Below are 17,502 nucleotides of genomic sequence, written 5' to 3'. Positions count from 1 at the left end.
TTGTTTTTTGTTTTTTATCAACATCAAGTATTGCAGTACACTCTGGAGATCTATTAAACCCCTTAGAAACATATTATTGGCATTAAACAAAATGTTTTCCACTTGCCTTTTACAGAACTAATATTGTCTTATTGATGTTTTCAAATCTTTTTGTCTTCACAAGAAAATGTGGCTTTGAGAGGTGTGGCTTTTCAATCTTCAGCGGGTAAAGCCAGCAGGGTCCTTGATGGCATTCACTCAACTTGCAGCATGACTGAAGACAAGCCCGGCCAGTGGGTAAAGGTAGATCTACTGGCTCCCTACAGTGTGAAAGTGATCCAGCTCGCCTTCAAGGAGGATTGCTGCTATAATATTGAGGTCTATATAGATGACACAAGGTATTCTCTTGCTCGACAAGGTTGAACTTGCCCAGTGTGTTGAATGTATGATCTAAAACGATTTTTGTGTTTATGTGACAAAGTAGGATTTTGAGCTGCTTACTCTTGAGGAAATAATATGGGCATCACACACTTCAAATATTAAGGAAAACTATTTTGTAATTCTTGCTAATTATCTAATTGTTTGACATGTCTGAAATGGCTTCCAAACATGCTATCATAATATCATGCTAAACATGAATGCATGTTCTGGGCTCTGAGTTTTAATCTGTCTTCAGGAGGTGTGCAAACCCATCTACCTAAGAAATGTCCTGAGTTCCTTCTTCTTTTTCTGTGTGTTAATCTCTTTTTCAGATGTTCCACTATGTTCAGTACTTCAAATTCTCTAGTGACCATGTATTGTGGTGGTACTGTGGGTCGCAGTGTGAAAGTAATCCACCCTGATAAACCACTGACTCTGTGTGAGGTAGAGGTCTACACCACCTGGGAGAATCCTCAGAATGTGTTCCCCCAGCTACCGCCCCCCCATGGTAAAAACTTTATGCAGTTTCACAAAATGATTCAGTGTAGACTTCCAGTTGAACAGGACAGGGTAGCCACATTTGTAGATGATGCTACCATTTACATTATTGTCTTGTAATGAATGGCGTAGCATTTCCAGGCATAAATGTTGATTTCTTTCAGTTTTCCAACAGTAATACTTGAACTGCACTTAATTCTTGGATACTTTTCCAATATTTAAATGGTCTTTGCTGATATTTTATTGTTTAAGCCTGAAGATTACATTCCACGTTGCCAAATACAATTATTATTGCATTTTCTCATTTCTACCAACAGAACACTGTTCCACTGATAAATGTAGCCGCAACTACATTATTGTTCATCATGAACCTATGACATGGTTTCAAGCTCAGACCTACTGCAGAGAGATGCACAGTGACCTAGCTTCCATCAACAACGCACAGGACATGAACACACTTGTTGATGAAATGTATGAACACAGCGTATACCAGTTCTGGATTGGGTTATATGAAGATGTCGTAACCTGGAGGTGGTCTCTGACAGACCACCGTTACTATCAAGCTGATGAAGCTGAGTTCAGGAACTGGGGCACTGGGGAACCCAACAACGTAGGGGGCATGGAGCACTGTGCAGGCATACGAGAGACGGGTCAATGGGAAGACCTGGATTGTGACTTACCTCACTACTTCATATGTTTTGACGGTAATACTATAGATCACCATTCATTTTTGTCAACAAAGCATCTGTAACTGATAAGCTGGTGTCTACAGTGTCAAAGAAACTTTGTTTAATAACTAATAAAATCCAAAAGCTGGAAAGCTCTTCAGTTTTAGATATTAGAAAGTCCTTTGGGCCACCAGCAGGGATTTTAAAAGTATTCCTACTGGCAATCATTTCAGTTTTAGACATGCTACTGATGACTGTTTAGTCCATGGCCACACTGAAATGCATCAACAATTTGTCAGGATGACAGTTTTGTATTTACACGCAGATTAAAGGACCACAAGGATTGTGGTGATTGAAGTGAACATAATAGATAACCACTGGATGGATTGCTGTATATGGTTCACACTCACTCATGTGAGTTGCTTATTTTTAAGTATGGAAATCCCTTAAATTAAAATCTCCATCATCATTTAACGACATTTTACGACTATGGTAAGCACATTGGCTTCCAAATGTCAGGAGGCAGAAATACTCAGAGGTATTTTCAAAGCACAAGTCTGCATGCATTCAATGACATCACAGGTTAACAGGCCAGAGGACTACTTGGAGAACTTGCTGTTGAATCTTTATTATTCTGATCATCACAGGTAGAACCGGTGCATCTCAAACCCAAATTCTCATAACCACACCAATGAGATGGGCTGATGCTCAGTGGTACTGCAGACGGACCTACACAGACCTGGTCAGTGTGAGGAGTCTTGCAGAAAACAAGGAGATCCAGAGCATGGTGCCTGCAGGGAAGCTGGCCTGGATTGGCCTGTTCGGAGACTCCTGGAAGTGGTCTGATGGAAGTAGCTCCTCATTCAGATTCTGGAAGGAACGGCAACCTGTCAGCTCAGGAGGCGGATCAAGATGTGCACACTTTAATGGTGAAACATGGAGCCCAACGCCCTGCGACACCAAATCTATGTTTGTCTGCTACAGTAAGTCCACCTTAGTCCTTAGGTGATGCCTTGACTAACTGAGGAACTCACTGATTAGAAGTCTGGTGATTCTAGGTTTTCATGATGATTTGCAACATTCATGTATTGGGTTTGATTAATAGAATGAGATTTTACATTTTTCTATTAATTATATTATTTTGTCTTTGATTGCAGCTAGCAGTCCTGCTACATTAAAAGTGCACATTTCTATGGGAAGTTAAAAATAAAACAAAATTGCTTTTATTTTTGGACATGAAAAAAGCTGATGCTAATTTTTATAGCATAATTAAATAAACTGAAATCAGGTTGCCTGGACTGTGAAATAATGTTTTCAGTCATCCTCAATCCATGTGCTAATAACTATGGTAATTCCCTTGAACTCATACCATTCAAATCCCACTCCGCCAGTTACGACAGCAACTATTTTTCAGGTTATAAGAGGAAATCTCTGGTGAAGATCAGCACTGACATTGATGTTAGGGACCCTGTGATCCAACAACAAATCCAGAAGAAGGTGAAGGAGAGAGGACTTTTATTAGCATTATTATTTCTTGATATGTTTTGTATGTGCATTTGTAGAGTTGACTCACTTTCATGTCTGGTGTTAAAGAAACTGGTGCGGTCACTTATAGAAGTTAGAATAAATAAATTTAGAGACTTTTTTGTTTGTCTTAGCTGGAGGCAGCGATGGAAAGAAAGGGCATCCGTGATTTCAATCTTCGCTGGAGGCGGAGTGGAGTTCTACACAAGGCAGCACAGTGAGACCTAAATTCTCTCTCTCTCTCTATTTTGTAGTTTTCATTTTTCAAGTTTCAAGTAATTTTCTCAGCCCTAGAGTGAGTTAAGATCCAAATGAAAACTGCTGTGCAAAGAAGTAGGATATCGCAGCTACTTATGATGATGTTGGGAACCTTGACGAACAGACATGTAAAACACATTGTTCTTTTTATTGGCAAGTGAAATGTGGGCTGCCTGTAACAGGTCAATCCAAAAGTACAGCGCATCTTTGCCCAGTTCACTTTCATATGTTTACATCTGGTTGAAGTCAGACCCCGAGTGCTTTGCTTCCTTTAACAGGTCTGTGACAACTAATGCAGAGAAAACAAGTGCTGAAGACGAATGCAAGGTGAACATCGTGGACTGATGTGAACTGGGTTTCAGGAAGGGAATGAATGGGGAACGAAGAGGAAGCTGGCAATGGATTATATTAATGTTTAACCATCTGATGCATAGTGGTCACTGCAATTCTTTTCTATGGTAGAACTGCATTGCGGCCTCTGGAGTGCTCTACGCTGCACCACTCCATTGTGGGTTATTCAGTGGTCAGTTGTTGTAGCCGTAAATTTAGTTTCTCTGAATCCATTATGGTCACCAGACAGCCACACTTGTTGACCATTGCTCGTATATCCTGGTCAGTCTCTCTATTCCTAAAGAATTATAGAGTTTAAAAAAAATGATGATGATGTACAGTAACATCCAAGTAATACTATTATTCTTTTATTTTAGGAAACTGTATTTTAGATACTCTAAGTAGTAAATTATGATAAACCACGTGTATGCTGAAGTGGATGTTCTACATCACCAAGTATATATATTTTTCAACACAATTCATGTAATTGCTTCATCTTTTCTTGTGATTGTTTTGGATATAGTACAGTGTAGTGTATTGGCTATTCATTTAAATATTCACTTTTGTGCAGATTAGCTGTATTCTGTGTGAGTAACAATTATTATTTTGTCATATTTTGTAGTCCTTTAGCTCAGCAAAAAATAGGAAAGCTAGAATAGTCTAAGAAATTCCTTCTGACTCCAGTGCTGATGAGCATAGTGACAGCAGAGGAGGGACCTCTGTGGATCATCCCACAGATACTTGATCCGTTTGGGATCTGGTGAATTTGGAAGCCACGTCAACATCTTGTGCCATTCTTCATGTTTTTTTGGGTTGTTCCTAAATTGTTTGTGTGCGTGTGTCTGCATCAGGCTGCATCCTGCTGGAGATGGCTTATAAATAATTTATTAAGGCTCAGTTAGCAGGAAATAAATACAAACACAAAACAGTGATACAGAACATGGGAGTATTCATTTCTACCTTAGATTCAACATACAATGAAAAAAATCATCTGCAATCTCATATAAAAATGACAGAAATATTAGACCAAAGAAAAAAATGTAATAAGTGTTTTACTTATTTTGTTCATTTTGAATATAATATAACTTATTTTGGTGTCGTCACAAGGTTTCTTGCAAGGGTAAATGTGGTGAACATTTGGCGCCAACAGTGAGATATCCCTAGTAAAATGTTTAAGCATGGCAAAATTCAAATGCATTCTGCATTCAAAATGGAAGACTCAACAAATATACTCAATACATACTCAACAAAACATGAGATTTGCATTCTATGGAAGCAAAGCAATGGGAAAACTGGGAGTTTTCCTCTCCCATTAATGCTTGCTGCAACAAAAATGATTACTCCTATTCAAGCAGTTTATTAAGTCAAATCTATTACTAAAGGTAACACATCTGCGGCCTCATTCCTAAAAATTCTTATTGCACAGAGTTGCTCCTAGTGGCCAAATTCTAGAATATCCCCCCTTTTCTGTAGGCTAATTGTGAAGTATAGCTTGCTATTCATTCAACAGAGATTTTCTTTTTATGTAAATTATTATTTACTATTACACAGTCTTCATAGAGATCAGATTCCAAGATTTACTCAGTCTATCGATTTGATGGTTCATCCTATGCATATTACGACCAAAACTGTATTTTTTATCTAGATTTTATGTGTCACAACACAGTGAGGTTTTGGTTTTGTTCCATTTTTGTCTCATGACTTCCGATTTCAGGTCTCTTGTTTCAGGTCACTTGTCCTTCCCTTGTGTGTCACCAGTCTGTCTTCCCTGATTTCTGATTGTTTCCACCTGTTCCCCATTTCCCCATTTGTGTATAGTCTGCATCTCCCCTTGTCCTGTGCATGAGTGTTTCGTCTGCCTTCATGCGATCACCCCAGCCATCCATTGTCCTCAAATTGTCACAGCTAAGTGCTAAGAGTTCTAGCCTGTTTTTCCTGTACCTTGCTTTCAGAGACTTTTGGTTCCCCTCCATTGGAGTGGGCTTGTTTTGAGATGTTTAGGCTGGGTTTTATTTGCATTTTTTCCACTCTATTGTTTTTTCCTCCATCAGGAGTGTATTTTTGTTATTTCAATAAAGTCGGCTTCAGCCATATCCCTTTCTTTGTGTTTGAGTTCTGTTCTGAGTCCTGGCCTGACATTAGGACCAACCAATCACACCTTTTGAAATGATGATTCATACCAAGTAACAGGGTCAACCACACCTCCCTGCTAAGATCAGAGATTCTGTCCATTTGTAAGCGAAGACTCCTTGCTAAGAATGTTTGGGCTAAGTTGGGAGCTCGCAGAGGACACCATTGCAGTCTGTTTGGATCATCAAGAGCAGCGGTGGGGGTGCCAGAGGCAAAATGGCGAAAATGGATCAATTTTTAGTATACTACCTCAAGTGAAAAAGAGACAGGACACAGAGTCTGGGACGAGCAGAAAATGGAGGAAGTGTGACACTGATTATTTAAAGTTTTGTAAAGTTTGGCTTTTTGATTTATTCATGGGTTTCATGTGACGTCACACCGTCTCAAAGGCGCCATCTTTAGGACCGTCAGATACCGGAAGTACGCTGTCAATATGCCGTCTATCTGCTGTGCAGTCGGCTGCGATAGAGCTAAGGCTAAAAATACAGGACTTACGTTTTACAATATCCCCAAAAACAATGAAAGAAGACAGAGGTGGGTCGCTGCCATTAAAAGGGATCACTGGACTCCCACAGAACACTCTAGACTCTGTGCTGACCACTTCATCTCAAGTAAGTTATGTTTACGTACGTAGCCAAGCGTTAGCATGCTAACAATCGCAATATTAGTTTTAATATTAATCAACGCTTCAGTATTGTTTCAGATAATTAAGATTACTTCTTTGTGAGAGAATGGCACTTCTCTTTGGCTTGGACTCATGATTCTCACTGTCCTGGAGCATCTGAAAGAATTTCTGGCGCCCCTCATACGATGGTCTAATGTCAGGACCAGGAGCTGGAATGTGTCAGGGCTCTTTAAGAGAAAAGCTGATGTTTCGAAGTTCTTCATAAGGAACCCCCTCTGACTTGACTGAGTCCATCACAGGGCTTCTGTGTGCAAGCCTGTCCATTTCTGATGTCAAGAGCAGCTAGGACTGAATACATGAGGGCTGCTGCACCAGAGCCCACCTCTCCAAAGCCTGCCTTACAGGGGTGTGTGGGGTCACGGTCAGGCTCTGTGAATGTTTTACCTGCAGTTTAAAAAAAAAAAAACACGAAACGTAGGCTTAGTATGTCAGCAAGAATACTACATTGCAATAACGATCCTTTCATTAAGCGCAGTGGGGTATTTTGCCATCAATTATAATGATGTTGGTTCGTTGATCTATTATAAGAACCATGGGTTGGTTAAAACGACCTCTCAACCTGTATCAATGATACACTGACACAGATACAATGACCTCGCAACCATTACTTTTACATAGCAGCCACATAGCAGCGAATATATTGGTAAATAAACACTTAGCTAGCCAAAAACAAGCTAGCAAATGTAACGTTTGTGGTAGTTTTAATCGGCCAGAAAGCTCGTAAAGTAGTAAATAAATACATAACTTACCTTTCCCATGATCACAATCACTTTTTGGTCCTCCAGGTGATAAAGTTTTACCTCGGTGACCAGGGGGGATTGAAGGGGAATTAGCATTCCAAGGGCAATTGAGTAGGGATCGAAAGCCAAAATACCAATTTTCTTTAAATAGCGTTGTTTTTTGGAAGGTGAAAGATGCGCATTTGCCGTTTGACTGGCCATTTTTCTCTGGGACCGGGTGGTGGCGCTAGGTCCTAAAGATGGCGGCCGCAACAAAAACGTGACGTCACTGAAACCATGAATACCCCTGTGGAATGCTGAGGAACCGTAGGACTGTGACATCATCAGTGACTTACTCATGGAATGTGACATCATCAGTGAGCGCTGAGAGGACTTAACTCCATTCTATTGTGAGATCTACATATCTACAGTGTCTATAGAATCAGGGCTTTATCCTACAGCAAGATAATGATCCAAAACTTTAGTCCAAGCTATACCAGAACGACCTCAGTATAAAAAGACGGAGGACACAGAGTCTGGGGCGAGCAAAAGTCGGAGGAAGATTGACCCTGACCCTGCAACAGAGAAAATTGAATAAATCCACACTAGGTGGATATATATAACCTGTCCACAACAATCCACAACCTATCCAGGGTGTTCGTCCCCAGTGGGGATAAGCGGTAGTAGAAGATGAGATGAGATATCTTTAGGCATTCACAGTATACAGTGAAATAATGTTATGCTGGTACCTTAGACGTTAGGAGGAAGCATGCCAAGCCTGGAAAAGCAGGGTTGCTGATAAGTGACGCAAAAACAAAGGTGGGCAACCAAATGAACTTGCCAGAAGACCACTGGACCATGGATAAGCAAATTTGGTAGCCCAACACCCCCCCCCCCCCCCCCCCCCCACATCCATCTTGCATAAGATGGAAAACTGTTTTTACATACACATAAACATGGACTGGGTTTAGGGTAAGGCTAAACAGACAAGGTGCGTGGTGTCATACAGATGAATTATTTTAATGCAAGTCTTTTTCTTACTTTCTACATGTGTCTTCTTTTCTTTTTTTTAGAATAACAATAACAGCATAAATGGTTCAGCAACAGAGAGTTTTTCCCTTCATTGGTAGGTGCAATTAAGAACTTACTAGAGTGGCAGTTTCTATAGTATTGACTTGAATGTCTTAAATGACATAAAACTAACAGCACTGACTTCACAGGGATTCTTCTTTGGTTTCTGAGGATCACTACTCAGCTGGGTAAGTACCCAAAATGAGTTAAGAGGTTTTTGTTAATGTTGTCTATTAAATCAGTCTCAGCGGAGCCAGTCTCTTACTTGTAAGAGTGAGCCCTGACATCACTTAAGCTTTAGATTTGATTCATGAAATGAAGTTCATAAAAAAATAAAAAATACCATTTTAAACAGAAGAACATACATGTACTTTGACCAATAATATTAGCTGACAGAACTGATTATTATTGTATGTTATATTATTAATTTTATTTGCACATTTAAACTAGACTTGACCAAAAAATACTTAGACTCTATGGAGGACCAAAGCTGTCCTAATAAAAAATGAATAAAAATAAAAAGTACACACACACAAAGTATATAAACAAATAAAAAATAATGACAATGCATCTGACAATTCTATGGTAACGTAAGTAAAGAAAGGAATTAAGGAAATGGTACATAAAAATAGAAACATGCGTTTACCAATTATTATAATTTAATGAATTTGTCTTCTATGTTTTAAAATTTTTGGTACACATAATGGTTCATATATTAATTAGTATGTGACGAAGCTCTTCTGAGGCTGTTAACTCCGACACTGAAGAAGATGACTTCAGTGGTTTCAGTGCGCAGGAGGAGGATGAATAAACCAATAACTTTTCTGTTTTGTTTGATCAGCACTTTTACTTTTATGTTACAGGCACCGTCCGGAAACTGATCAGTTCAGTTATGTTCAGTTAAACTCATCAGTTCAGTAGATATCAGTGGCTTATATATGTACATTTCCATTTAAAAAAAAACAACAAAACGGCTTATATTGAGGTGCGCCCTATAGTCCGGAAAATACGGGTATATATATATATATATATATATATATATATATTTTTTTTTTTTTTTTTTTTTTTTTTTTTTTTAAAGAAGATAGGCAAAACATTTTTATATACTGTAAATATATCGCAATGTCTTTTCCTAAAGCACCTGAGCAGTACCACCTCATCAATGAATCCTTAACCTGGTATGAGGCCCAGAGCTTCTGCAGACTTAAGTATACCGACCTGGCCACAGTGAACAACATGGATGATCAAAAAAGGCTGGTAAACACCCTGGGAAGTCATGTGACAAATACCTGGATCGGTCTTCAAAAAGGTGGCTATGCCAGATGGATGTGGTCCGATGGGAGCGGCTTGGCAGCGTTCATCAAGTGGAACCAAGATGAGCCCAACAACCACGGAGAGCAAGAACGGTGTGCGGAGATGAGCAACACGAGCTTGTGGAATGACGTTTCATGCCTAGACATACAAGATTTTGTGTGTTACGAACGTGAGTAATTTAAGGCTCAGGATTCAAATTTGACAGTTCTTATACACCGTCATTATTAATACAGGAAGCAAAGTCGAACTTTATTCAAACACATTGTCGAGGAGGATATTTTCCTCTCCTTCAGCCCAGGACCTTTATACCTTTTGGAAAGGATAGTCCATCTATGCACAAATCACGCAACAATTTGTCACATTTAGGTTATTTATTTGGTACACAGAGAATAGGTATTGATTCAGCGCTGAGACTAAAGCCTATCCTATTAATGGTAGAAAAAAACAAAGCCCTCATCCAATCAGACACAGTGACCTTGTTCTACCTAGGCTCCGCCCATACAAAAGGGAGGAGCGCTGCCTCGTCTGTGTCATGTGTAGCCAATTGGCTTTATCTGGCTTGTGTGTTATCTGGATGTGTCCTAGTCTGTGAGAAAGCTGCAGCAAAGCAGAAAGGCCTCACTTAACCCCTTAAAACCCAATAACATTTATTTATTTTATTATTTTATTTTTTTTAGCAATGCTAATATTGTAACTAACACTGAAATAGATGGACATACTTTATTTATCCTAGGGACATTCAGTGTCCAGTCACTTCATCACATATATAACCATAACAGGATTGGTGATCTTTTAACTCATACTAAATTCTTTCCTGAGGCTGATGTGGATGTCATGTCATTTTGTTATATTTGCTATGAGATTTATAGAAATTCACATGACCCAGAGATTGCATTCATTTCATTCATTCGTTCATTTCATTTCAATTTGATGCAGCCGGCAGAACTTTTTTCTCATGAGGTGTTCAACAACGATTCTGTGATTTGTCAGAAATTTCAGCTGGGCTTGTTAATGTGGAAAGGTTGCTAGGAGCCACTCTGTGAGCTCCCAGATGCTAACATTCACCATCGGACCGTTCGTTTTGATCAGTCATAAAAATGACATCCAAAAATAATAATAAAACTGCATCTAGTCATCTGTCTGCTCTGCTTTCTGCCTCTGGCTGCTTCTCCATCTCCACAATTTTTAAAATGATTTACTTGGATCAATAAAGATGGAACACATGAAGCGAAGGTTAACTGAGGAGGTTCAGAGATACAAACATTTGTACTTTTATTGAAATTTCTGCAGATATTGTTGAAAGTGAAGCAACAAGTAGAACGTGGAGCAGGAAGTAGAAACAACAATGAACCCAACTGGGAAAAAAAGACAGTATTAAATTAAATTAAAATTTTGAAAGACGGAATCGGGACTTCGGCTTGAATATTATTATTTCTTTGAAATTTAAATTATGCATTAGATATTATGTGGTTGTTTTCTCCAAACACTGGATTTTAAGTTAAAAAAAAAAAGTTTCATTCCTACTGTTCTTTCTTTCTTTAGTCATTAGATTTGGTGTAGGGTTAACATAGGCCTTTTAACATATGTGGTATGGGCATGAAAGACACAATCATTTAAACTGTTCACAGTTGTGCCCTGTGTCACTGTTATGGAAATTCTTTTATCAAGTACGACTGAGTCACTGGAGTCTGGAGCCAATACATGCACTACAGCAAGTACAGAATCGACTGACCATAGCGAGTTTGCTTTCAGTTTTATACAGTAGATTCTGTCCTAGAATGGAGAAAACCTTAGAGAGACAGGCTGTCAGCCTCATTGGAATTCAACTAGTCACAACAAAGGGGCTGTAGGTTGGATGCCTCTATGCCTTATCTGTGGGACCGTCCTCCTATTATTTGGTGAAGAGGATAAGAGAGGCTATCTTGCGAAACAGTAACCCTTCAAACTACAGCTACGTAACATAGGATGTTGTCTGTCTGCTTTCATGTTCCCTGTTTTTTATTTTATATTAATCTGTGAAATTCACCTATGTTTTTTAGGTCGGGATGGAAAGAAAAGATTTGTGTATTACACAAGCAAACGAAACTGGGTGGACAGTCAAGAGCTCTGCAGAGCCAAGTACATTGACCTGGCCTACATAGGGTCAGAGGGGGACAACTCACAAGTATTCAGCTTAGCCAAGTGGGTCGATGCCAGTATGACCACTACGTGGATTGGACTCTTTAAAGACTCCTGGTACTGGTCGGATGGAAGAGAAACCTCCTTCAGGTACTGGCTGACAGGGAGGCCTGGTCTGGGAAACTGTTCTGCGGTTGCATGGACTCAGCAGAAACGCTGGGTTGCAGCTGTTTGTGACAATAAGGTCACGTTTTTGTGTGAAGGAGGTGCGTTTCTGAAATGCCAAATTCTTTTTAAATGATATCGTTCTTTGTTTTAGTGACTCATTCTGACACTGTTTGGATTCCGCAGGCCTCAAATTAAGGAAGAAGTTTATAAGGGTAACGGTGCACTCTGATGTGGATCTCAATGATTTCACAGCCACTGATGTCCTGCTGACAAAGGTACAAAAATAATTGACAACGTGATTCATTCAAATCATTAAAACTAGAACTTCTATTATTAGTTTTTATTTTTATTTTTTAGAATAGTTTCATTTTCAGAATAATTTACACATTACACATGATGTTATATGCAACTGGAGAGTATGACAGTGATAATAAAAACAGAGTTGTCTTTTTGTTTGACCTAAGTTGGAGATAAACCTAAGACAACAGGGTGTGACTGATATCAAGCTTGGTTGGCAAGGGGACAAACATGGACTCATCTTCCAACGTCAGAAGCAGATGAGGGTCTCGGGAAGACAGGTAAGAGTAGCTCTGTCAAAATCAGGCCGCAAGTAGGTTATTGTATGTATAGATCTACATTGATCAGCCACAACATTAAAATCACAGGCCTCTAAAATCACTAGATCCCAAACTGATTAAGTATCTGTGGGATGATCCACAGAAGCCCCTTCCCTTAACTCATAGGACCCAAAGGTGCCCACTATTAACCCTCCATTCTCTGATGAGTCACAACTGTTTTGGAGGTACAAGGGCCTACACAATATTAGGGAGGTGGTCATAATTTTATGCCTGATCGTTATAGGTTCATCTCCTACTGACTCACATTACATGTACAGCCTTTTTTTTTTTATCAGAACAGTGATTTTCTCAAAGCTTTTGTTCTCTCTCCTCACAGGGTTGTTAAAGCCTGGTGTGGTACTTCTCAAAATTTGGATCTGGGTCGTGTTTCAATCGCTACAGAAAGAAATGCCAAAAAAAGAAAAAGTGTAGTGATAGGTAGAATCCACTCAGATAAGGATTGTGAGCATTTGTAATGAATCCTCTCTCACTATCATTTTTCCAAGTCCAAGGTTATTCAATAGATCCACAAAGTCTTCAAGAAAGGTCCTGGAGATAGGCAGAGTTTCAGTTTGAAGGGTTTCTTGAGCTGGAGGCAACTGAAGAAAATGCTCTGATCATCCCCCCTTTATTTCCAGACTTTTTCTATTCTCTGTTAGAAAAACTAAATAAAAATGAAGTCAGTTTTCCAAGTTTATTGGTGTATTTTTAGGGCCTTCCTATTCTTCACCTTCATCTTTTAACGGTGTCCCAGCTTCTGAAAATGAAAACCTGCCCAAACAATTTGATTGTCCTGCTAAAATATTTGCTGGGCATGATGAACTTTGGACAGAGTGACTCCATACTGAAATTCCCCCACAAAAATTTGGTTTACCAGGGAAACTTCAGGCTAAAATTAAATTACTGAGACTGCTCATATTATAGCTGTGCTGTATAAAGCAGTGTGTTTATTTATTTCGTATTCATGTCTATGCTTTCATTTATATTAACATATTATGTTCCATGATGTTTTCCATATTATATTCCATGCACACAATCTGCATCTACATGTACATTGTGTTTATTTATTATTAATATTAAACATTTATTCACCATAATATTAGTTATTTGTTCATTCTGTCTCCCACTCCACCCTCCTCAATTGCCTCTCTGACAACCTTGGTAAACAATTTCAGCTCTCAGCTGGTTTCAAGTCAAGACACAGTTCGTCACCCTCAACTACTTCAACTCCCAACCTATCCCAGTCAGTCAAGGTGTGCCTCAAGGCTCTGTCCTTGGACCTCTACTTCACCGTCTACTTGCCCCTCAGTCAGGTCATTCACCACCACGACTCAATTTCCACTGCTACGCTGATGATACTAAGCTATATCTCAGCACTACACCATCTACTCAGCTTCCACTCAGATCGCTGGTCATCTGCCTACATGTCACAAAATCATGGATGTCATCCAATCTGCTGAAACTCGCTTTTAAATGCCATTACTTCTTTGTATGGCAGGAATTTGCTCAATGATTTTGATGTGTTACATCGCTCCATTGTATAATGTTTCAGCAGTTTATTCTGCTCCCTGGTGGATGAACCTTTGCTCTCTTCAACACCTTGGATACTAACTATCAAATATTATCTTGTGACTATCCAGCTAACTGACTGTAATTGTGCTATCAATATTCTGCTAATTTGCTACACAGCACTACACAGTCAGGATAACACAATACAACAAATAGATAAAATATGGATCACAGTTCAGACAGCATAGAAATGATACAACAGCATTAGAACAACACAATAGGCAAATAATCATTCAAGTAAGTCTGGTCAGTGGTCACACTTTTGGCTAGTTTTAAGCCATTGTTTGAGGTTTCCTTTAAAACAAGAGTATGTAGGACACCTTTTTGTGGAGGGAAGACTGTTCCAGACCTTCTTGCTGCGAGGAATCAGTGCTAACCACCAAGCCACATTTAGACAACATGGAGGAGCAAATGCAACTGATAGAGAGCATTAGTAGAGAATGAAGGTGGAGAAGTGGGTGTGGTCTGACAGAAGCACTACCTCTTTCAGAAACTGAGATTAAACCAACCCTAATAATTAGGGAGGACTTAAGAAGTGAGAGCTTTCATCAGTGGATTGATGCTGAGTTTAAAAACAGACAGCCTTTTGTCTGTAACTGGTTTATCACAGATGGCGACAGAGGTTAAAACACAATACTTGGTGAGATGCTGTATATTTGGGGCACCTTTTATGAGAGAGACCCATAGTGTATTATAGGAAATGGGATTAGGGTTAGGAGGTTAGGTTCTATAACCTCATTTTCAGAGGGATTTTGACATTTTAGGATGCTGTTTTCTTATCAAGAGTTAGGTGAGAAGATTGATAACACAATGGGGAAGATCACACTATAGTAACAGGATAATAATTAATAGTTGGTATCCAAGGTGTTCAAGTGGGCAAAGGTTCATCCTGAAGGGAGCATAATAAACACAAACATTCAAATCTGCTCCTTAGAGTTTAAGATTTCTATTCTATTTCAAGTTCATATTTTATAAAAGTCAACGTACTCTGAAAAATGCAACGCACTGCTAATTCAAAAGTATCAATCAGTCAGTATATATTTCATAATTTTATCCCCTTCTGAGTCTAGTGTATATTGTTAGACGTAGAAAGACTGTATGTCATGAGCAAGAAGCAAAGTCAGTAGTGGATCTAACTTATGTGACAATGCTGTACTCGTCTTGAAATTTGAATCATGCAAAACAAGACCTGCTCGTAAAGAGTCTATTTACAGGAAAGCAGGCAGCACTTGGTTTTCATTTCTCAAGAAACAGTACATCAACACAACTGACACCCAAGATCAACAAGGAGGAACGACACCCAACACAATGAGACACTATGACTTATCCAAGATATAAGAATGAAAAGTATGTAGGAGGCGTGTCTCAAACAGCTTATAAATATGCTATCTGTTCTTTAGACAACCACAAACCTACTGAACTTAGGTACGTAATCAATTCAGACCCCTCCAGTCCATGGCCCTGCAATATCTCTCAGACCTCCTCCACCCACACACTCCATGCCTCCTAAGAGATACACATCGCCCCAACTTATCAAATTATCAATTATCTGAATGTTATCACAATTACAGTTATAGAAGGACAGACTCTGACAACCTTCAGTTGATATTGACGATGTAATGTCATTAATAAGTATTTGACAGAAAAAAGAAAAAGAAAAAAAAGAAAATATTATCTCTTCAATCCAAGCCCAAGTTGGAATTTTTGTGTGTGTGTGTGTCTATGAACATTGCAGTGTAATGAAATTTCCGTCCTGCCAGAAAGTCTGGAGTTCCACAGTACGTGTTGCAGTCCAAGGCCTGCAACAAACCCACCTCACCGTGTCAGTTTAGCATTCTGAGAATATAATTTATTCCTCACTGTTTGTGAGTTTTTTTTTTTGTTTTGTTTTGTTTTTTTGATATACTATGTTGACCCCCGAGAGGAAATTCTGTCCTGCTGTTTGACCCAGCCCACAGAGTTCTGTTGGTGTTTGGCAGCAGACCCACTACATCACAGCAGGTATGTTTAAAACTTAGTGCTGTTAATTGATAGAACATTATTATTTCTTTTCAGATTCCACCTTAATACACTTTTAACTTCATATTAAAAAGGGAGAACGCTGACGCTTTCTTGTACTTGTGCAGAGACAGACCATAATCACCATCTATCATTCATGCATCATTTAAATAATATATCTTTATAATCCACTACAATAATAATAATACACAAAACCAAGCAGAATTTGTATCGTGCATACATTAAGTAAGCGTGTGCGGTACAGTGTACAGTCACAGCACTTTTCTGTAATAAACCAGGTAAGAGAATTCAAAACACATATTCTACAGTAGTTCCTCCTTAAATCTCTGCATTTAAAGTTTTAAAAACTTTGCAACTGCACAGCGTAAATTTATCATTTTACAGGCACGACCAACACGAGACATATGACATGACTTTTTCCAGTAATCGTGAACATGGAGGACACATGAACAATAATTTAAGTGGAAATTTGACATAGTTACTTAAAGAAAATGTTAAAATCACATTTCTCTAATGGGCATCTGTTGTATTTTCAGAAGTAACCACCAGGAGTCACTGCTTCCACTCTGCCAATGCTCAGCTGTCCTATGGTGATGTTTGAGGCAGCGCTAGTCTCTCCAGGTGAGCTTTGAGCTGCAGTAGAAAACGAATAGTTAAGAGATACGATCAGAGTTAATTACATGTTGTTGACACTTGAACAGATTTTGTGCATGATAAGGCAACAAAGTTAAAATGGGTTTGGAAGTTGTGTAATCAGGGAAAAGAAGATTGAAATTAAACACAGAACACATGGGACAAAACCTGCAAACTGATCAATGTAGTCTTACACAATAATTACTTATTAATGGAATGTAACATAAATAGGGTGTGAAATATAAGAGAGTCAATTTCATACAGCTGATTTTAAAAAAAATCTATAAAAAATAATTGTCAAGTTTGGTGCAAACCAAGTTTGTCAATACTAGTCCTTGAATCCTAGCAGTGCATGGTTTACATCTTCATTTGGTGTAAAATTTGTTGTTATTGAATTGACTTGTGTGATTTCAGGGATGTATATACATTCTTATGTTGCCGATGGCTAATGAGAGTGTGTGTGTGCATGAGTTGGTGGGTTTTATACCATCAGATTAAGGACATTAGTGCAAAGTGAGGACCTCACTTGTCCAGTAGTGGTGTGTGTTGTGGGGTGGGGGGCGTGAAGAGTCCTTGGTTAGTGTGAGTTGGTGAGCAGCGGGGGGAGGGGGTCAGAGCAGGTAGAGAGTTCAGTTTTTCTGACAGCCTGGTGGATGAAGCTGTCCCTCAGTCTGCTGGTCCTGGCCCACAGACTCCACAGTCTCCTCCCTGATGGCAGCAGACTCAGGAAACTGTGTGACGGGTGGGTGACATCACCCACAATGCAGAGGGCTTTGTGTGTG

The 17,502-nt window shown here is 39.1% G+C and overlaps 1 protein-coding gene across 3 annotated transcripts; it reads left to right on the top strand.

Annotated features, from left to right (window-relative positions):
* Positions 1 to 6,203: 6,203 nt before the first annotated feature.
* LOC125018263 (macrophage mannose receptor 1-like) lies at positions 6,204 to 16,696 on the top strand. Of its 3 annotated transcripts, XM_047602064.1 has the most exons (8): positions 6,204 to 6,418; positions 8,285 to 8,337; positions 8,432 to 8,470; positions 9,421 to 9,765; positions 11,636 to 11,980; positions 12,066 to 12,157; positions 12,347 to 12,460; positions 12,837 to 13,596. In XM_047602064.1, the coding sequence occupies exons 2-8, from the start codon at positions 8,304 to 8,306 to the stop codon at positions 12,843 to 12,845; spliced, it is 978 nt and encodes a 325-aa protein (XP_047458020.1). In that variant the 5' UTR covers positions 6,204 to 6,418; positions 8,285 to 8,303; the 3' UTR covers positions 12,846 to 13,596. The 3 variants fall into 3 exon arrangements, with proteins under 3 accessions (XP_047458020.1, XP_047458029.1, XP_047458011.1); XM_047602073.1 differs by lacking the exons at positions 6,204 to 6,418; positions 12,837 to 13,596 and adding an exon at positions 16,624 to 16,696 and having other exon boundaries at positions 8,175 to 8,337; XM_047602055.1 differs by lacking the exon at positions 6,204 to 6,418 and having other exon boundaries at positions 8,175 to 8,337.
* The last annotated feature ends 806 nt before the right edge of the window (positions 16,697 to 17,502 follow it).

Source organism: Mugil cephalus, chromosome 1, assembly GCF_022458985.1.
Source record: "Mugil cephalus isolate CIBA_MC_2020 chromosome 1, CIBA_Mcephalus_1.1, whole genome shotgun sequence".
NCBI classification, from domain to species: domain Eukaryota; kingdom Metazoa; phylum Chordata; class Actinopteri; order Mugiliformes; family Mugilidae; genus Mugil; species Mugil cephalus.
The sequence above is the reverse complement of the archived record's forward strand: the minus strand, read 5'-3'. Positions and strand labels throughout refer to the sequence as shown.